Source organism: Fistularia commersonii, chromosome 4, assembly GCF_037954325.1.
Source record: "Fistularia commersonii isolate RoL2024-O1a breed Wild chromosome 4, RoL_Fcom_v1.0, whole genome shotgun sequence".
In the NCBI taxonomy this organism is placed as follows: Eukaryota; Metazoa; Chordata; class Actinopteri; order Syngnathiformes; family Fistulariidae; genus Fistularia; species Fistularia commersonii.
The window spans coordinates 16716303-16738219 of record NC_141287.1 but is presented as its reverse complement, the minus strand read 5'-3'; the positions used below and the strand labels follow the sequence as shown (position 1 = coordinate 16738219).

At 39.8% G+C, this 21917-nt stretch overlaps 4 protein-coding genes across 8 annotated transcripts in view; all 4 read left to right on the top strand.

Moving 5' to 3' along the window:
• The window catches only part of LOC147234927 (FERM and PDZ domain-containing protein 4-like), a 38147-nt gene extending 33607 nt beyond the window's left edge, over positions 1 to 4540 (top strand). For all 5 annotated transcript variants that reach the window (XM_086145618.1, XM_086145617.1, XM_086145619.1 and 2 more), the window contains 2 exons: positions 1093 to 2289; positions 2745 to 4540. In XM_086145618.1, the coding sequence (XP_086001744.1) occupies positions 1093 to 2289; positions 2745 to 3973 (2426 nt within the window). In that variant the 3' untranslated portion in view covers positions 3974 to 4540. The remainder of the gene's footprint in view (positions 1 to 1092; positions 2290 to 2744) is intronic.
• Positions 921 to 9017, top strand: LOC147234926 (toll-like receptor 7). Its single transcript, XM_086145623.1, has 2 exons — positions 921 to 929; positions 5657 to 9017. The coding sequence occupies exon 2, from the start codon at positions 5657 to 5659 to the stop codon at positions 8807 to 8809; it is 3153 nt and encodes a 1050-aa protein (XP_086001749.1). The 5' UTR covers positions 921 to 929; the 3' UTR covers positions 8810 to 9017.
• A 129-nt stretch (positions 9018 to 9146) lies between these two features.
• tlr8a (toll-like receptor 8a) lies at positions 9147 to 13329 on the top strand. Its single transcript, XM_086145622.1, has 2 exons — positions 9147 to 9240; positions 9894 to 13329. Exons 1-2 carry the CDS (start codon positions 9238 to 9240, stop codon positions 12960 to 12962), a joined length of 3072 nt encoding a protein of 1023 aa, XP_086001748.1. The 5' UTR covers positions 9147 to 9237; the 3' UTR covers positions 12963 to 13329.
• Positions 13330 to 14703: 1374 nt separating this feature from the next.
• tmsb4x (thymosin beta 4 X-linked) lies at positions 14704 to 15886 on the top strand. Its single transcript, XM_086145626.1, has 3 exons — positions 14704 to 14846; positions 15321 to 15433; positions 15507 to 15886. The coding sequence occupies exons 2-3, from the start codon at positions 15334 to 15336 to the stop codon at positions 15533 to 15535; spliced, it is 129 nt and encodes a 42-aa protein (XP_086001752.1). The 5' UTR covers positions 14704 to 14846; positions 15321 to 15333; the 3' UTR covers positions 15536 to 15886.
• The last annotated feature ends 6031 nt before the right edge of the window (positions 15887 to 21917 follow it).

Here is a 21917-nt window from a genome sequence, read left to right as displayed (position 1 = left end):
TGTTGCCAGTATGGGAATAAACCAAATCATGATTTAATGCCATCAATCATCTTTAATTATTCTCAGGTTAATATATAATACATGGAATGTGACATTGCATTATGAACTGTCGGTGCATGGCGTGATGTCTTCAACATTTTTCACTTTATCATCCGGTCTCATCCAGGTTCTCCAGTTTTCTCCCATAGTCCAAAAACATACAGTAGGCTAACTGTATTTGCCAAACCATGTGAATGAAAGAGTGAATGCTTTTTTTTTTCTCTATATGTGACCCTGATAGCCAAAGGCATCTGGTCCAGGGAAAAACCATACCTCATACCCACTGACAGCTGGAATAGGCTCCAGCCCCAATTCAACCCTGAACCCAGGATAAGCCGTAGAAATAATGAATGAGTGACGGAATGAATGAATTATATGCATCCAAATGTTTACAATAGTTTGCCCTTTTCCATCAGCTATAATTCACATTTATAATAAATAATTTCATACTACCATACATCATTATGTGGAGGTACAAAAAACTGGCATGTTTTTTTTTTTAAATTGAAATTTAGACAAAGAGTTGAGCAATGATTAATATTACTGAGATTTCCCATTAACTGTCATGGTTTTCTGGGCATTTGGGCTTGTCAATGTTTAAAAAGCGCACACTGGACAGAGCTTACCAATGGCTAAATTTGAAGTAGTATGTGTTATTGTGTTCAGACTTAAAGAGGGTTGTAATTCCTTTTTAAAGCACCAGGCTATCCCCAAATGATAATGGCAGTGAAATATAGAGTTGTATCCCCTGCTTACATAATTACTTTTGCTCGAAAGTCATTGGCAAAGATTTCTAAACCATTAGCTCTGTGCATGGATTAAGAGATCCATTACTGCTTTGCTTCTTTTGTTTGTGTTTTTTTTTTTGCCAAGCACAACGAATTGTTGTAGTTTTTAATATTTTGCAAAATCACTTTGAGGTACCACTGTGCATTAATACGGTGTTATTCCAAAGCACACTTAATTTTCTAACTTACTAACATGCATTATCTCCTGTTGACTTAAAATGACTCATCCTATTATTTCTGTGTTTTGTCTTTCTGTGGGACACAGGTGTAGAAATATCACGGGCTTTTAGTCCCGAGTCCTCAGATTCAGGCAACGAAACCAACTCCTCTGAGATGACCGAGAGCTCGGAGCTGGCAGCCGCTCAGAGGCACCCGGACAACCACCTGAAGATGCATGTCTCTGTGACAGAGGGATACCATGTCGCACCCGAAGAAAATATTGAGGCCGCCGCTCTCCGAGATGGTATGGCAGGGGTTTTGACGCCTGCTCAGGGCCCCCAGGAAGAGGAGGTGAAATCTTCTGCTGTTACCTCCTCCCAGCTCTTCCACTCAGACGGTGGTGAGATGGAGCCGGAGACAATGGAAACAAAGTCAGTCAGTGAATACTTTACCAAGATGCACATAGGCTCACTAATGAGCAGACAAAGAGGAAAGCAAAGGGAGTCAAAAAGCAGAATCCAGCGTGATAGCGGTGATACAGCTCACTCGTCCTCTCAAGAGTCAACTAAAGAGGAGCCCCCTCATCTTGTGGGGAAGTATAACGCATTCACTGTGAGAGATTCCTACTACATGAACCAACTTGATCTGGGCAGGACTCACTTTAAAGACAGGCAACAAAAATGGCAGCAGAGAGCATCTGGGACCAAAGTGGAAGACAGTCCCTCCTTGGAATGTATGAATGAGTCACAGGCTTCACACACAGACAGACTGACAGTTAGGGGCGAGAAGAAGGACTCTGACGAAAGAAGCCAACAGTCAAATGTCCATCTCCATTCTACTTCCAAAGGGCCAGGCCCTGCGGAGGGAGATGAATCTATACAGGATGATGAGCAGCCGCAAATTAAGATCCCACCATCAGAACAAGATGTAACAAGACTGTATGAATACCATGTGAGCAAACGCATGTCATCCATACAGAGTGAGGGCATGCATTCACTCCAGAGTTCACAAAGTTCCTCTATAGATGCCGGTTGTAGCACAGGCGGTAGCAGCTGTGTCACTCCCATGGATTCTCCCCTTTGTGTCACAGACAATATGCACGGACTATCGGAGTCCACGCTCAAGGGGCTGAGTTATGTAACTGGTGAAGAAAAAGCTTATGGTCTCCCGGGCCAGGGGAAGGTAGGTCATTCCATGGACCCTACTCTGCTGAGAAAGATCCACGCGGCTAATAATGCTGAGCCTGGGTTCGGGAGTTCCAGGGATAACAATCACAGATTGCCCAAGATTAAAGAAACCACAGGTAAAACTAAATCAATCTTGATTTTAATGGATGTGTGAATGGATGAACCAAAGTCACCCTCAAATTGTTAGGAATTAATGGCTAAATATCAGATTGTCATCCGTGTAAATGCATTTCGTTTTGTTTTCCCAAGGTTTTGAAACCCCTGTGATCTTTGGCCTCAGGCATCCCGACAACAATGTCATGACTTAGTTTTGGTCAAATATGAACAAACAAACGAACTTTTAATTCAGCTGGACTGACAAAATAATACAACACAAAATCATTTTCTATACGGATTTTAAAGTGTATTGATAAATATACACACACACATAAATATATACACATACACATAAAGACACAATATCCGCCATTGTTGCTTCGATAACTCGATCTTTCTAGAATGATGCCACTGCACACAGGGTGTGTGTAGATGCTTAACAACTGTCTTTGTTTTCCTGCTACCCCTAGTGTAGCTTGCACACAATGGATTAAGGCTGGGCGAGAGTCATCTTTAAGTCTGTGTTATGAGGCCGGAACCACCATCAAAATCATGTCACCATCATCATCAATAAGAAGCACAGTGTCCAGTGGGCTAACACAGGCCGGACCGGAGCCCCACCCACATACCCTGGCTTTCCCCTCAAGTGGATTTTCATGTGACCTTATAACAGGCAGCCTCAGGAAGCCGCGAAGGTCTCAGACGCTCAGGAGAAGCTGGAGCACCGTAATGCCAGGCTACAGGAGCTTGGAGGCGCTGCTGGAGAAGACCAAAGCCTCACTCACAGGGACGATCGGTGGACAAAATTTTCAGCAACAAGAGTCCCAGACAGAATGGGGGACTTACTCCACCAAAACTGTACTCAAGAGTTTTTCCCAGGGTTCAGTCACTTTGAATTCAACAGGCGGGCAACCGTCTAGAGACGCATCCCCTTTGCCGAAAGAGACAACTACACCGAGGCTGAGCACAGGGTCGTGGAGGTGCTACCGCCCATTTAGTGTCTGCTTCTTACGGAGAAAGAAAAAAAAAGGTTGCGATGATGATGCAGAGAAGCCCTCACAGCTTCTGTTCTCTGTTGCTTCCTGCAGTGATGAAAACACTGTCTTGAAAGCACAATCTAACTCTGAACAGAGTAATATGGTCGCTGCTATGAATGGTATGACCCTCGAGGCAAGGTTAGCCCATGTAAATTCTATGAAGGGAAAAACCTACAGCCTTCAGAGAGGGTTCGCACTTGCACGGAAAGATGCCTTAGAGATGAGTAGCTTACTGCGTTTCAGCACAGGCAACATATCTGGAGGTGAGAGGTCACGGGTCAACAAAGAGGACATGGGAACACTCTCCCAGCTGCTTTTCATGCAGGCCAAAGTGTTGAGTGGCGCCTGCAGCCAAATGGCTGAGGAGGTCAGTAGCCCAGAGGAGTTACTGCTCACCCTGACACACAGCTTCCATGCACTCTGCTGCCTATCACAAGCCTGTATGTCATTAGTAGAAGGGTTGGGCGCGGAGTTGGAGCCCCGTCAGGTGGTAGCCAAAGTGAATGAGGTTGTCATGAACTATGTCTGTGTGCTGAAAGCTGCTGAGGCTGCTTTTGTAAACTCCACCAATGATCAAAGTGTGAATGCATTGACACATCACTCTGCCACCATGTCTGCTGTTGTAAACACACTGGGTCAGTTGCTGAAAACACTACGCAACAAATAAACCGCTGTTAATTTTGTCCGTAAGCCATACATAAAAGGTAAAGCTAATGTGAATGGCTCTGGGAGAAAAATATTGCCTTGTGTACACAGTATTTTAATATGTTAAGAAAAGTATAACAATCATCAAATTTTAAATAGATTTATGGCCTCTTCCTAATTAGTACCCTCTGACCCTATGCCCAAGAACATTATCTAATATCCTATCATAAAGATTATTTAAATTGTTTATTCATTATATTAGAGGCTGGGTATAGAGATTATCACAACCTTAGTACATTATTTATAAATTGTAAAAATATTACACACACACACACATACACACATACATACATACATACATACATACATGTGTGTGTGTGTGTGTAGAGAGAGAAAGAGAGAGAGAGAGAGCTCTGGATAAATCATGCACAAGAAAAGCTATCATCATTGAATGAAGGTATGAAAGTTGTGCACAAACTCTTTGTTGGATTCACCTTAATTTAATGCATTCTTAACAAATGGGCACTGTGTACACTCTACTCTTATTTTGTCAAGATGATTAAAGAGATTAAAACTTTGAAAACTGCTATCTCAAAGTTGTCATTGTCTATTCACTTTCTTCCTTTTTATATCACAAACATGTTACATAATGCTAGATTTTATTTAGATGATGCACATTTATAACCTTTAATTCTGTTTCGGTTGCTTTTTGCAGCAACACAACAGAATAAGTAAAGCTGACAGAATGACTTTTTGAGGTTGTGTAAGTTTGTTCTTAAAATTGCATTATTCATATGAAATGCTTGACCAAAGTCTAAGTTTATAACAATGTTTAATAATTCATAATTTTACCATTTACTCAGGCCTGAGTGTTGGTAATGCTTTTTGCATTAATGATGATGATGGCCCATTTCACTTTGTAATCTGCTGTCAAGTTAGAATAGACAAGCAGAAAATTGCATGACGTTTGTGCATCTGTGTATGAAGGGGGTGAATCAGGCATTGTTTTGCCTTTTGCTTTGTTTGCTTTTCTGTAATTTTTATTAGGTGTCTCGAAATTAAGGTGAAACACCCAAACTTATTTTATGAAGTCCCAAGCCACCCTTGTCTTTATATTAAACACTGGATACCATTTATGCTGGTTCATGTGGATCCCTAAACCACCTAATAACTCAATGATTGAGACCTGACATTGGGAAGAAAAAATAAAAAAATATTTATTTTATTTCTTTTTTTTTTTTTTACATTACACTCCAAACACAAATGAATTAGCTGTTAAATGAGAAACAATTGTGGTTTTTGACTAAGGGGAAGTGATGCTGAGTAAATATACCAACTGTGGGAGCAAAAGCACCTGTTACTTTCACGTTCTTCGCGGAAGCAACACATTCATTTCTGCTGAAATCCAACTGATCTTGCTGCCGGACTAATAACCCGTCTCTTGAAGAATGTTCTTCTACCCGGTAAGAGTCATCGATCTTTCTACATATACTGAATAGTTGTTCCTACTATGTGGTGAGGAAGATTGACCATAAGAAGGCCAGGAAAAAATGCTTCCGTTATTATATGTCAGAGCATCTGCTGATAGAAATGTGATCATCTTGTTGGCAACTTGTGCAATGCTTACTATTTTTTTTCTTCTACTTTTATAATTACCCTCACATCCTCATGCATTTCTCAGAAGGCTGTGTTTGTTTCCATACAGATGTGTATTGCAGTGCTGCTCTTGTTCAGTTGCCCCTTCCTGCCAAATGCCAAAGTTTCATATCCCAAAACCCTGCCGTGTGAGGTCAAAGAGGCTCGTAACGGAAGTGTGGTGACAGTGGACTGTACTGCAAGGGGCCTCATAGATATTCCTCATGACATCCCAAGAGACACCACCAATCTGACTCTCACCATCAACCATATCCCCGCTTTGAACTCCACCTCTTTTCACAATCTCCGTAACCTAACAGAGATTGACATGAGATGCAATTGTGTGCCCATTAAAATTGGCCCAAAGGACAATATGTGCACCAAAAGTGTAACTATAGACGATGATACCTTTACCAGCCTGAAGAATCTGCGAGCACTGTATCTGGATGGGAACCAGCTCAATGCAATTCCTCAGGGCCTACCTTCAAATCTTCTCCTGTTAAGTCTGGAAGTGAATCACATATATCGAATGTTTAAAAGGAACCTTTCCAAGATTAGTAATGTAGAAAAGCTTTACCTCGGTCAAAATTGTTATTATCGTAACCCATGCAATAATTCCTACATCATAGAGGACGGTGCATTTCTGCAGCTTAAAAATTTAACACTTTTGTCCCTAAAAGCAAATAATTTGTCATCTATTCCACCCCAGCTCCCCACAAGTCTGAAGGAGCTGTACCTCTACAACAACAAAATTCAAGTAGTAACAGAGGAGCATTTTAAAAATTTAACAAACTTAGAAATTCTGGACATCAGTGGAAACTGTCCTCGTTGTTACAATGCTCCTTATGTGTGCAATCCATGCCCGAATGATGCACCCCTTCAAATAAATAACAGAGCTTTTAGAATGCTTAAAAAACTCAAGAAACTGCGCCTGCACAGTAACTCTTTAAGATATGTGCCATCTGAATGGTTCAAAAACACAACCAAGCTAAAAGAGCTTGATCTCTCATCAAACTTTTTAGCAAAAACAATAGGAAACATCAACTTCCCTCGTTCTCTGGGCGGACTGGAAGAATTGGACCTCTCATTTAACTACGAGCTACAGAAATATCCCAAAACTCTGCAACTGAGTAAACAGTTTTGCATGCTAAAATCTCTTAAAATTTTCCGTTTGAGGGGCCTTGTGTTTCAAGAACTGAGACCAGAGAGCATAAGGCCTTTAAAATGCCTACCACAGCTAGAGGTAGTTGATTTGGGTACAAACTTCATTAAAATGACAAATCTTACCACCCTGATAGCTGATTTGCAAAGCTTTAAAGTGATAAGTCTCTCTGATAACAAAATATCTTCTACAACTGCTGAGAAAGATGCTGTTGGTTTCTCTGGAGGGGGAGAGGAGCCTCTTCTCTGGTCCCCCATGGCAGCTGGGATCCAGTACCACGGAGAAGTTAAGGAAATTCATTATTTCCAATACGATGAATATGCTCGGAGCTGCAAATTCAAAAAAAAGGAACTCGGTGTGCGCCGATCATTAGTCAAAAAAGAATGCAGTAAGTTTGGCCAAGCATTAGATTTGAGCAGAAACAACATATTCTTTTTGCATCCGAGATCCTTCGATCTGACAGGGCTGAGATGCCTCAATCTGTCCGGAAATGCAATGAGCCAAACTCTGAATGGTTCAGATTTTACCGGTTTGACTACTTTACAATATCTAGACTTCTCCTCAAACCGACTGGACATGCTCTATTCCACTGCATTTCAAGAGCTTGAAAATCTGGTGGTTTTGGATATCAGTAACAACAACCATTATTTTGAGTCAGAGGGTTTGACTCACATGCTAAACTTTACAAAGCATTTAAAAAATCTCAAGACACTGCGGATGAACCACAATAAGATTTCTACTTCCACAAACACAGAGCTTGAGAGTGCATCGTTGGAACAGCTGGAGTTCAGAGACAATCGCTTAGATAGGCTGTGGATGGATGGTAACACGCGATATGTCAATTATTTCAAGAAACTGATTAAACTAAAGAGCCTTGACATCTCTCATAACAACCTCAATTCCATTTCGCAAGAGGTCTTCACTGGACTACCAGAGAAACTGTCTGAGCTTTACCTCCGGAACAACAAACTAAAGTCCTTTCTTTGGATACATCTGCGACATCTGCCGTCGTTGGAAGTTTTAGATCTCAGTGAAAACAGCTTGACCAGTGTTCCTGCCATGCTGTCAAACAGTACCAATTCTCTAAAAAAGCTGATTTTACGTGGAAATCAAATCCAAAAGCTCACACCAGATTTCCTTAAGGAGGCTTACAGCTTAAAATATCTGGATCTAAGTTTTAATAGAATCACGTATATTGAGGAATCCAGTTTCCCAGACGAGGTTGTGAATCTGATGGACAAGTTACTTTTGCACAAAAACAAATTCCACTGCACATGCAATGCCTCTTCATTTGTCCTGTGGCTAAACAGGACCCAAGTGACCATCCCCAGACTGAGCACGGAAGTTACCTGTGATGCCCCAGGTGCACAAAGCGGCCATCCTGTGATCTCAGTTGACCTGCTGGCCTGCCAGCACAGCTACTTAACAATCATTCCCTATATCCTCACAACTTCCGTTATTCTCAGCTTCCTCTTCCTATCCATCTCGAGCCATCTATTCATGTGGGATGTCTGGTATATCTACCACTTTTGCAGGGCCAAGTACAATTGTTACAGAAGATTAAACTCTCAGACCACCATCTACGATGCCTTCGTCATATACGACAAAACAGATAGTGCAGTGTTGGAGTGGGTGACCAAGGAGATGTGCGTCCATTTGGAGGAACGTGGAGACCGCCCACTGACCCTGTGTCTGGAAGAACGAGACTGGATACCCGGGAGTCCCCTGATTGACAACCTCTCACAGAGCATCCACAGGAGCAAGAGGACGGTGTTCCTGCTCACCAACAAATATATCAAAAGTGGAAACTTCAAGACCGCTTTCTACATGGCCCATCAGAGGCTAATGGATGAGAAGAATGATGTAATTGTTCTGATCTTGCTGGAGAAAGTTCATTGTAATTCAAGGTACCTTAGACTGAGGAAGAGGCTGTATAAACGGTCTGTCCTCGAGTGGCCAAAAAATCCTCGAACTCAGCCTTACTTTTGGTTCAGTCTGAGAAGCGTGTTGGCAACTGAAAGTCACAAACAATATAACAATCTTTTCAAAGAGACCCTCTAAAAAAATAAATGAAATGTGTAACATGTTGTTTAAATGTCATATTTTAGACCTTTCTGAAAGTTTCTCTTTGAAATGGTGTCTGAACATCTCAGTATTCAAATAAAATAACTGTGTTTATATTAGTAATTGTAGTATTTCACAAGTAATGGTTCAGACTTCCTGTTCTCGTTGACCAATCAGATGACTGCCAGTTATCCTGCCTATAAAAGAATACCGTAAATTCAATTGTCATTTATGAAACTGGGAAGTGAAAAAGGTATACTTCTGCTTTGCATATTCTACTTCTGTCTTGTTAAAACTAATTCATTATCATACATTTCGCTCGAGCCAGAGGGTACTCATAATACCTCGCATTTGCACTCTGGCATTTGGGGTCTTGAACCTCTCATTTTGTTTTCAAATCATTCAAGGAACACGAGGAAGGCACAATGGTGAGTTACTGATCAAAAGGTCACATACTAAGTTCATTTCAATGCATAGATAGACTTTGATTCATCGTGCAGGGGGAAAATTTGCAATTGAATAATATATACATAACATTAGCTATGAGCATTTGTAACAATAGTTTGATTTTTCTATGCCCTACCTTTGGCTTTAAACTCACTGTGATATGACATTGCATGACCAGTTTACTTTTCTTTTTTAAACATGTATCTAATTATGTGTTTTACGGTAAAGATTTCTTTGCTCATAAATCTGTTTACTGTTTACCATAATGGTTTCTATCACAAATCCATGCAAAAAAATTCCATTAAGTTCATATCATTGAGAGTTAATTCTCTGACAACAGATATTTATATTTAATACTAGTGGATTTTCCATTGTGACCAAATGTGTTTTGCTTAAAGAGTATAATTTTGCAACCATGACTCCAACCTTGAACAATGTCTAAATGACAGTCTCAAAGAAGAGCAAATAGAGGAGTCATTTAGTATCAAATCAAGTAGCTTGATCCATCACACAGCTACAGAAATGCTGACATGTCTTGAAGCCTGTCATTGCCAATTGGATATCGTTTTTATGTCGTGACACAACATCTTAGTTCGGGTTGCTTAATTTTACTAATCGTGTTGTTTATCTCTAGAATCTCATATCCTGGACTCACTTCCTGTTGCTCTGTGTGTGTTGCCATCACCTGATCTGGCCAGCTGGATGTAAACCTCCACGGATTTCAACAAAGTTCCTATGTGATGTCACTGACCTAAATAGCTCATTTGTCAAATTTGACTGTCAAGGGCGCCGTCTATCTGAAATCCCACATGGCATAACTAGTAACGTGACAGAGCTCAATTTGTCAAGAAATAACATTCAGGATATTAAAGCTGATTCATTTTCTAAATTCAAGAATCTCACCATTCTCAGACTGGATAGAAATTGCATTAAGACTATTGATAAAAACACTTTCAAAAATCTGACAAAGTTAACTGAACTGACACTGAATGAAAATAACTTGACTGGAGTACCTGTCAATCTCTCTAATAGTTTGGAAATCCTTATGATAAACAAGAACAGAATCGGGTTATTGAATAACAAGAGCTTTGGTGGCCTGAAAAACTTGACAAAACTTTGTTTTTCCAGAAACTGCTTTTTCCCAGATGGCTGTTTGAGATCACTGATCATAAAAGAATATCCTTTTGCAGCATTGACGAAGTTGAACCTTTTGGATTTGTCCTTTGACAACTTAAGCCATGTTCCTGAAGGTTTACCTCCATCATTAGTCACATTAAGCCTGGAATCAAACCACATTCAATACATTTCTGAGAGATATTTTTCTGGGTTATATAATTTAAAAACCCTTAAAATAAATGGTAACTGTCCAAGATGTCTAAATGCTCCATTTCCCTGTAATTCTTGCCCTATGGGTTCTCTTAGAATACATGATAATGCATTCCATGATCTAATAAAGCTAGAGACTCTGGACCTTGGTGGAAACTCACTGACCCACCTGAATTCTTCCTGGTTTGAGAGTCTGGGTAATCTTCGCGCCCTAGTTCTCCCATTCAACTTTTTACAAAAAGTAATTTCTGGTGATGCAAAGTTTTTAAAATACCTTCAAAAGCTGGAAAAAGCTGATTTTTCTTTCAACTTCCTCTTAAAGGAGTATCCTAAAACATTCAATCTTTCGGATGCTTTTTCAAATTTACGTTCACTTAAAACTTTGCATTTGGAGGGTTTGGTATTTCAGGAGCTCAGACGGGACACTCTTAGACCTCTGCAAAACCTCAAGAATCTGTCAGTACTGAACTTGGGGACCAACTTTATTATAAAGTCTGATTCTGATATTTTCAGGAACTTCACCCATCTAAAAGTCATATATCTTGCAGAAAATCGACTGCATCCGATATCAGTAAAAGAACAACGTTCAGCTGATGGCCTGAATCAAAAGTGGGACTTCTCCATCTCAGCGAGTCTAAAACCTCCTTCAAAGCAAATGAATGTCCAGGCAACACAGGCTTTTGTTAAGCCAACGTGTTTTAACTCTGGACGCGTGCTGAGCCTTAGTTCTAATAATCTTTTCTTCATTTCTTCAGCACAGTTTCATGACTATGGAAATATTTCATGTCTTAACCTCTCACAAAATGGATTTTCAGCAGCACTCAATGGAACAGAGTTCAGTGCACTCAGTGACCTGGTATACCTGGACCTGTCATATAATCGGATTGATCTGGCCCATGACACCGCTTTTAATGAATTACAGAAGCTAAAGGTGCTAGATCTCAGTTACAATCCTCACTACTTTCAAGCCTATGGGGTGACGCTTAATTTGAATTTTTTGAAAAACTTGTCCTCTCTGAAAGTGCTAAATATGAGTAATAACTTCATTTACACATTAACAACAAAACAAATGTGCAGCCAATCATTGGCAGAACTCCAGTTTCATCATAATAATCTTGGAAAACTTTGGAAACAGGATCTCTACATGCACCTTTTCACTAACCTCACTAACCTGACCATTTTAGACATATCATTCAATAGCATTGCAAAGATACCAGACAGGGTCTATAATTTGTTGCCTCGAAAACTCAAAACATTACATTTAAGTCATAACAAACTTAAGAACTTTCAATGGGAGAAACTAAAGGCTTTTCATCAACTTGAAATTTTAGATCTGAGCAACAATTATTTGACATATGTGACAGGAATGAACACAAACGCTACCAGCACTGTGATCTACCTCGACTTGAGTAATAATCATATATTCCACTTGGAAAATGGTTTCTTAAAGGGTGCAAAAAGCCTCGGGATACTCAATCTTGACAACAACAAACTGGCAATTGTCAATCAGTCCACCTTTGAATTGGAGCCTGGGAATACTATGGAAACCTTGCTCTTGAGCAAAAACCCATATCAGTGTACATGTGATTCATTAGATTTCATTCTATGGATTGAAAAAACTGACATCAAAATCCCTAGACTGATGACTGAGGTGAAATGCGCAACGCCAGAAAACCAAAGGGGCCTACTTCTGATAGAATTTGACATTACCCAGTGTGTAAATGACAATGAAGCGTTCTTGCTCTGCATTTTCACAAGTTCCTTTATTTTTGGTTTGATGTCCGTGGCAACAGTTGCTCATTTATTTTACTGGGATGCATCCTACATCCTACTTTTCGTGAAAGCTAAACTGAAGGGATATAGTTATTTGAACTCATCGGACAGTGTTTATGATGTCTTTGTGACTTATGACACCAAAGACCCACATGTTTCTGAGTGGGTGATGAAGACTCTGATTGGGAACCTGGAAGAAGAGGGAGAGAAGGGTCCTCCGTTGTGTCTGGAGGAGAGGGATTGGACACCTGGAGTCCCAATGTTAGATAATCTCATTCACAGCATCCGATACAGCCGCAAGACCATGTTTGTCTTAACAGAGGGCTATGTTAAGACCGGTGTTTTCAAAATGGCCATGTATCTGGCTCATCAGAGACTGCTTGACGAAAATGTGGATGTGATAATACTGTTGATGCTGGAGCCTGTACTGCAGTACTCTCACTTCTTACAACTCCGGAGAAGACTATGTGAGAAAAGTGTTGTAGAGTGGCCAAAAACAGCAGCTGCAGAACCCTGGTTTTGGCAAAACCTGAGAAATGTCATCAGAGTGGACAATCAAGTCATGTACAATAAGACTTACCAGACGTACTTCACAAGCAAATGACACCACCGAGAAAAAAAATTGATTTAGAACTTATGCAAAGTCACTCTGTTCTTGTTTTGGTAGTTACAGTTTTTTGGTGTGTGTATTTTTGTGGGTATATGTTATGTTTTTGTTTTGTTTTTCCAGTCCAGCATTAATAGGCTTGTAATTTAACATGAGAGAACTAAAGACGTGACACCTCTTTTCTGTTACATCATGGCAGACGCTTTGTATTTGTGTGTCAATATAACGATGTCAGAATAATTCAAATGTGTATAAATTTACTTCCATTTTTAGAAATCTCCATGTAATCTACTGAATATTCAAATCTGACAAATAATGATTGTAACGTATATTTTAAAACAGAATAAAATCAAAACCATTCTTCTTTCATGTCCTTCAGAATGCCTGAACAACAGCTTTCCATTTAAATACCGCTACATTCACAGTGGCTTGATTAAAATAGACTGGAACAAACTGTAATAAAATGGATATCCAACCATCCACCATTTCTCAACATAAAAATGTCTATCTTGAGTCTATCTACCGCCTATCCTGCACTTTGGGTTGTGGGAATGCTGGAACGTATCCCAGCTGACATTGGGCAAATAGGCCGGATACAGAGACTGCGACCGGTCCCTAGTCGATCGCAGGGCCACAAATAGAGACAAACAACCATTCACTTTCTTATATGCACATCTGGGCAATTTTCCCAACCTTTTTTCAATTAACCTTTTCAATGCTTTTGGACTATGGGAAGAAACAAGACAACATGAAAGAAACTCACACAGACACGGGGAGAATATGCAAACTCCACACCGAGAGGCCCTCCGTGGGAACTGAACCAGGGTACTTCCTACTGTGAGGCAGGTACGCTGACCACTGCATCACCCATAAAAATAATAATAATAATGATAATGATAATAAAAATAATAATTCATTATCTGCATCACTTATCTGTACTACACCTACCTGCACAAAGGGTTGCAAGAGTGCCAGAACCTAACCCAGGTGTCCCAGGGCAATGGCTTGCAGCCATTGCTGGTCAGTCATATGGAGACATACTACAAGTCCGAACAAAAAAGGATATCCAATCAACCTTTTGCGTGTATTTGGACCAGCGAAACCAGCAAATCTGGTGGAAACCTAAACAAGCACGGTGACAACATGCAAACCCCACAAAGAAAGGCCACCTGTCAGAATTGAACCAGGGAGCCCCTTGCTCTAAGGCAGCCACAGTGCCACCATATCATCATTATTATTATTATCAATATTACCATAATTATAGGTTTATGATGATAACAATAATAATATTAATAAGTTTACAGTAAAATTAGTTAACAGAGTAAACTAATTGTACCTAAATGGCCAAGTTGTTACTTCATTCGTCCATATGGTGTCACTGATGATACACTTCCACTAATATGAGTTGAATTGAACTGGTTATATGAAATGCAAGTCACCGAGCAAGAGGATACACTCGTCATAAACTTTCAACGATAGTTGAGTTTCTTTGTAAAACGAGCGATTCCAGATTGGTTTTAAATATCTAATGTTGAAAGGTTGGCGGAAGTGAACACGACTTGAACAGACGGTGGCCGCTTCACTTATTTAATTGGAAGCAGCTGCTCGAAAAACTGTTTTTTCCACGATTCTGGAAGGCGTTTGTTTTGTTTGTTTGTTTGTTTTTTAATCGGGGTATGCGAATTATAACTCACCGGTCGACGTTCGAATTGCTCCTTAAGAAAAAAAAATAAAATAATCAGTCGCTTTTGTTTTAGTTTTGACGTGACGTCAGTATTAATTTGCATACCGAGCGGTATTTAAAGACCGCCCGCCCGTTTCGTTGTCACTCTGCTCCTGTTGCCACGTTTGTTGTGTTCACGCATCCCGCACAAGAGCCCGGTGAGTTATAAACTTTTTTTTTTTTTTTTTTTTAAACATGACAAAAGTAACCTTATCCGTTCTTATTTGAACCTGTGCTAATTTTAGAGCCAGCGTAGCCCGCTTCGCATAGAGCGGGCATCCTTAATGGTTGGCCGCTTTATACGTCTAAAAGTTGCTTTTTTTTTTTTTTTTTTTTTTTTTTTTTTAAAATACGTTGGCCCAAAATAATCTGCCCAAGTGATGCAATGCGTGTGCTTTTTGTTTTTGTTAACGGCTTGTCCGTGATGCAGACCGCGGCTTTTCCATGGCTATAGGTTCGTTTGTACTAAAGGGCGGTGGTTCCTCAGCTGCACATGTCCTCTCACACAAATCCCAAGCATGAATACAATGCATCGTTTTTTTTTTTTCCCCCATGACGGCGCAAGCATTAGTCCTTTTGTATAAAGGAAACAAAATACCCATGGCTAATTTTGATTTTATTAATGTTTTTAGAGATTCTGCAAACATGTCTGACAAACCTGACGTCTCAGAGGTCACAGCATTTGACAAGACCGCCTTGAAAAAGACTGAGACCCAAGAGAAAAACACTCTGCCAACCAAAGAAAGTAAGTGTCGCTGGGACTTGTCTGGTGTTTGACTACTGAATCTAAGATGACTGACCAGTCAATTGTCTTGCAGCCATCGAGCAGGAGAAGGCTGCGTCCTAATGACTGGTGTCATGCCTGTACATCCCTCAAGCCTCTTTAATCACTTTCCAACGTGAATTTTAATTAGTGCTTCTGGAGGAGAGGGGGAAACTGCTGTACATCTGCCACCTCTTCACCTCAGCACGTTACAGTGGCTTTCTGTCGGCATGGATTCCTGGTCATCTGTTCTTGCAACCCCATTCCAAGAAGGAATGGGTGTGTCATGAAGCAGGTCCCACACTGAAGGAACCCTACTTTAACAATTTGTAGCTCAACTCCCAGCATTTGTACATGCTTGCACCACAACTGTTTTTTTGTAAATCTGGAATGCACAAGTTTGTTAAATATGCAAAATAAAAACAAACTACTAAATGTGTGGTCTGCTTTATTGCTTAACTTTGTGGGTGACTCAAGGTAAAAACAGACTAAGCTAAATTCTGTTAGTATGCAGGGAAAGACTACCTGCCCTGATTTTGAAGTTTGAACTCCACTTCAAGAGTATTTGGAATCGTCCAATTCAGCTTCTAGCGCTTTTAAGAATTTCGATTTACAAATTCAGGTAATGCATTTCGGTACACTACTAGTAAAGTGTAAGATTTGATGTGACATGAACACTGACAAATGTTCCGTGACGGAATTTGCGGCTTAGATGTATCAACTTTAGTATTGTGGTAGATTTCCAAAAATAGAATGTATAGTATTATTGGGGAATTTCATGAGCTCAGGTCCTCCTACAGTGCTCTTGGAAACCAGATACATCTGGCCTCCTCTGAGGCTTTTAGTTTTTGATGATCCTATCCTTGACGCACCCCTTGGATCATACAATACTGAAAAATGCAAGTTGAATGGTTTTTACCTTCTGCATAAAGAAAAGTTGTGTGCATGTAGGAGAAAGCAGTTACATAACCACAGTTTGACTATAGCGCATAACTGCTGTGCTGAGGCAACAGACCTCTCCAAAGGGTTGGGCACAAGTTGATCTGTCATGTGAGGCTTTGTTTAAGCTAAACAAGTATTTTCAACTAATATCTTAACTCCAGTGGAACACACCTTCCATTAAGTGACCCAATAAACTGTTTCTGATTAAAATCTGCAAAACATAACCGATGGCCAACAAAAACACTGAAACAAGTTTGTTTACTATTCCAAAAATAAGCAGCCATTGAATGTCAATGACGGCAGATCAGTTTGTCTCAGTAAACTGGTTTCTTCCCATATAGAATCAGGGTGAAAACATGTATGTATAAAAGTCGATCAAACAACTTCTGATTGAAGAAGAAATGTCTTAATGTCATACAGTTATATATCGACTGCAATATCAGTAAAATGTGACCCCTGCATTGAACTCATGGATGAACCATGAGCAGCTAAGGTAAGGAAGGCAGTTAAGCTAAGAAACTGCCAGGGGCGCAGTTACAGGTTCAGTGTCTTGCTCAACAACACTCTGACAGGCCAGGAGGAACCAGGTATATTTGGTTTGCAAGGACAACTCTTCTGGCCCCCTGCCCCATGCCGCCCAACTGATTGTATCAATTGTGTGAGTTTACCAACTCAAGAAGTGATGACCATCCATGAGAAGGAATGCAAATTATGCAGTGTTGACTCTTAATGGCTCTTTGTGGTAAACTATGCCAGAGGCACAGAGAGACCATCTGCTTCTGTGGAGAAGGGCTGCCTCTGGACTGAAGGGCTGCAGCCCACAATAAAGAACACAGATGCCACTGAAGCCATTGAGTGATGTGCTTTGAGAATGACACCACGCTGCTGACAAAACATATTCTATATTGTGAACCAAATTGTACAGTAAATTGTCTAAACTATAAGCTGTCAGCATCTAGTATTGATATATTAAGAAAAATTGAAGAGACATTGTACCAAGATCTGGAGCTAAAAGTCAGGACGTGTGTTTCTAGAATACCCTTTCTTATAGTTAACATTTTCTCTCTTTTTCTTTACTGATTCATTTCGGTTGCAAATTTTTGGATCAGGCAGCACGGTGGGGAAGTGGTTAGCGGTCCGGTCTCACAGCCCCCAGTTTGATTCCATCACAGGACCTTTCTGTGTAGGGTTTGCTTATCTGCTTGTTTCTGCGTGGGTTTCCCTCAGGGTCTCCAGTATCCACCCTCCGTCCAAAAACATGCTGGGGGTGAATTGGAGATTCAGACTTTCCCCCACATAAATGATAGCATGAATGGTTGTATGTTTCCTCATGTGGCCCCTGGGATTGACTGGCAACTGGTCAAGGGGTACCCCGCTTATTGTCCGGTGACAGCAGGGATAGGCTCCAGCACCCGTGCAACACTGGCAGGATAAGGGGAAGAGATAATGCATAAATTAATGTTAGGGTCTATCCGATTTTTGTAATGACCACTGCTAAAATAAGCTAATAATCTGATAACAGAACCCATCCAAACATATGTTCATTAACCTTCCCACTTTGATGGCCTGTATTCCAGGTAGCTATGGTCCACACTAGTGCCATGACATTACATAGCTTGTGTTATCTTTGCAGTTGTGAGTTGACTTTTCAATTCAAGTTATTGACTATGCGATGTCTGGATGTACCTACTGATATTTAAGAGATCCATTATAATGTGAGATATAAGCATATATATTTTGAACACAATAAAAACATGCACAATTTTTGTAACATCAGACCAGTTCCCTGTTCTTTTCTCAGACAACATATGGAGGAGTCATATCGGGGATCTCACAACTGCTAGCTGTCCTACGGTGAGGCCCATGTCTGCATCTCTGATTTGTTCTCCGCTGCAAACATCAATGCTGGACTCGTCTCTCCCGCTCTTTGTTTCCATGGCAGCAGACAGTATAATACCATTTTCAAATTATCTAGAGGGTATGGTGTTTTTCCGAGCTGCAGACTGATCGACTTAGAAAATTAGTCACCACAGCATCATGATCTTCAAGTAACCAGGTTAGACTTGAATCAGTTTATTATTATGGGAGACTTTTAATCAGCTACAACCCTCCCACAAACACACAAACAAGGGCGAAGGGCTCTTTTATCTTTTTAGTGATGGTATGACCTACACTAAATAACCCATATCATGATCGTATTGAGCTGACAAAAAATACAGTGAGCTTAAATCCGAGTATCCAATAGTATCCGAGCAACTTTTCAGGCCAATTGAATGATACAATCATTAAATGGGAGTCATTACATGTTTGAAACATATTAAAGCAATATTTACTTGTTAACGTACTACTTCATAAAGACAAGAATCCAGGTCAAATAAAACACAATGAAGTAAAGTGTTCAAACAAAACCATGTGCTGAAATAACATACACATGCACACAGGCACATGCACCCATATATGATATGTATATGTTTATATATTCATATTTATATACGTATATGCATTTGTACTTTATTCACACACACACACACACACACACACATATGGTATTGTGGTAGTTAAAAAACAATATGTTTCTAAGCCTGCATCTCTCACCTGTCTTTAGTTAAACATTCTGCCAAAGATCTCCTCTCTTGTAATCTTTCAATTATGCAATATGTTAATGTTATTGCTATCAATTTGACATAATTTTAAGCAAGAATTTTGTAAATGAATTGTCAGACTGCCTGTCTCTGATTTGTGTTTTAGTGCTCAGCCCTGTTGCTTCACCTATGGGTCAAAGGAATGATGTACATGTTGATGCAAGTTTCACCACATGCAGTTTTAGAATGGTCTCACCTAAAAATTCTTTGGAGCATTTTATGTCTATAAGTTTTGTGCAATCTTAAGCAACTCTCATGATATTGAGGCAAACACAATTGATAGACATGATGAAAAGATTGGACCCCTTATCCAAATGTTTCAACAGTTGAAATAAATTCTTCACAAAATGGAAATGTATTTGATACCATGAGCCAATGTTCCTCGCAAAGAAGCCAGAGTTTACTGACCAAACACACTTGATGGTTTGAGATTTAAAGAATAAATTAATTACAATTGATTACAATTAATTAAGGTTAATAAGAATGATTTACATGTTTATCCTTACACAAAGGAATTACAAAGAAAACTAAAACTCATAGAAGAATATGCATTCATATGTGCCTTGTGTGTTCAGCGTCTTTCTCTGCCTCATCCAAGGCACACCAAGGCGAGGACAATTCATCTTTGTCTGCATTATCACACCCATGGTGGGAAAAAAACTGCAGCTATTGTAGGATAGGCGAACACAAAACCTCAGGGTGTGAGCTGCCCAATCCTGAAACCACACAATAATGGTTGCTATGTGTGACCAAAATAAAATCTCCACTTACTTCATTTCAGATTGACAGTCATGCACTTCATAGAAAAAGCAAAGTTGCATGTGTATTAGCAAAATTAGCAAACAGAAGAAATAACTGTGAGACCTGATTTTTCTCTCTGTATGTTTTGGGATGAACTGAAAACTACTTATTACAGAGTGTGAGCAGCCAAACAGATATGTGTTCTCGTAGTGCAACGTGAGCTAACAAAGGAATGTTTCAGTGTAAAAACATGAATAACAGTCTAGTAGGAAATGTATCATTCTTAGTATTTTCCAGACCAACTACAATATAAAGCTTATACAGTCCCAAAGTTATGATCATTACTAAATTCCTCTTTTATAAAGGTTATTACATGTACTATTATTGCATATCTGTAATGACAACATCTATGCAATAGGCAACTTAAAAGACTTTCATAATGCAAATAAATGACTGCAAAATGGAAACAGGCAACCAGATCAGAACACAAACATAAAAAGAGGCAAATTGAATTATTTGAAAGTAGGGTTTACAAGTTTGTAGTGTATGCATGTAAATTTAGTTTTCATTTTAGAAATAGCATGACAACGTTGGTTTTAAACCCCCCAATCTGATGGTGAGAGATCTGTAAAAAGGGGATCATATGTTACTTCCTTTTGTAGCTGGACTTGACTGTTGTTGCACTTTGTGTGTGTGTGTGTGTGTGTGTGTGAAGCTGATGTGTCCTTAGTGTGCAGATGAAGATACAGGAGAGTGTGATGCAATGTGGCAAGTGCATGCAATGCAAGCTTTGACTGCAAGAGAATCATCCTGATGGGCACAAGAGGCTGCACCTCACCAATAACTGTTTATGAGGAGGAAATCAGCTCACAGCATAATTGCAATTGCACATGTCATGAGATGGATTGTGTGACAAAGAAACAGGATGTGAGAGGTAATGTACCTGTGTATATCAGGATGTGTGGGTGTCTGTGTGTGTGTGTGAATAGGGCAACTGATATGTGTCAGTTGTCATGTGAGGGAAGAAGTGGGAGGTTGTTTTTGAAAGACAAAGACAGGCGCATGCACTTCCTGATTCTGTTTCTGTTTATCTGGCTCCATCACTCTATTTTTATGTTGCCACAAGACACCAAAAACTCAGAGAAGTGACAAGAGGTTATACTTCAGTTTATAGTTTGCCAAAACAAAACCGCAGCTAGATAAATGTTGTGACTTATCTTCCAGGAAAGACTGCAGGCAAGTAAAACTTGTCATCATCCAAATTAAATGAAACCCCTACAATAGCGCATAAAATGAATTTTATCCAGCTCAGGTAAAGTGTGCAGTTGCTCCAGGGCCTTATTATTGAAAGTGTCAAAACTCACTGCACAGTCAAATTGTGCAACAGGATGTGGCCAAAGAGCTGCAGCACCATCCTGGCTAAGCAACATGCAACTTCTGTATCAGTCCTCAAATGATGCTTGAGGACTGATACATTTGATCAGTGTCTGAAATCTTAAATATTTAAATTTGACAGTTTTGTTCAAAATACTTTAATTACACATCAACAGCAAGAATGGTTATGAGTGTCTTTAATATATGTTGAGCGACAGATTCTGTCAAGCTTTTACATGGGTCAAACACTGCAATGAAAATCTGTCAGATTGTTTGTGGTGATATTGTTTCAGCCTGATTGTCAAGAAAGTTGATGGAAAGTTGAATCACAAGCCACAGAGTAACCCATTAAATATGAAAAGAGAGCTGACTCAAGGGTCAGACCAACCGATACATTTTCACAATCACATTCTATTAAAGAGCATTTTCAATGAGTGAAACACAGAAAGAGTGAGAGAGAAACGTCTATTTCGTACTCATTCTCACTGCCACGATTTTCATGCATTGTCCTGACAGAACATAGGAATGGTTACTTTTGGCTGACAGGGAGGGCCTCAAATGTTGAGTAAGACACTGATGCTCTTCAGGGAATCAAAACTACGTCACATTTTTGAAACCACATTTTGAGCCTCCAGTCTCTAATGATAGATACATTTAGATCTTAGCAGTTGTTAGTCATATCAAGTTTGATGAATTGGCTAAATCCCTTGGCCAACTGAAAGCTGATCGGTGTGAAGGCCTTCTTGCTCTCTTTCAGTACAATTTAC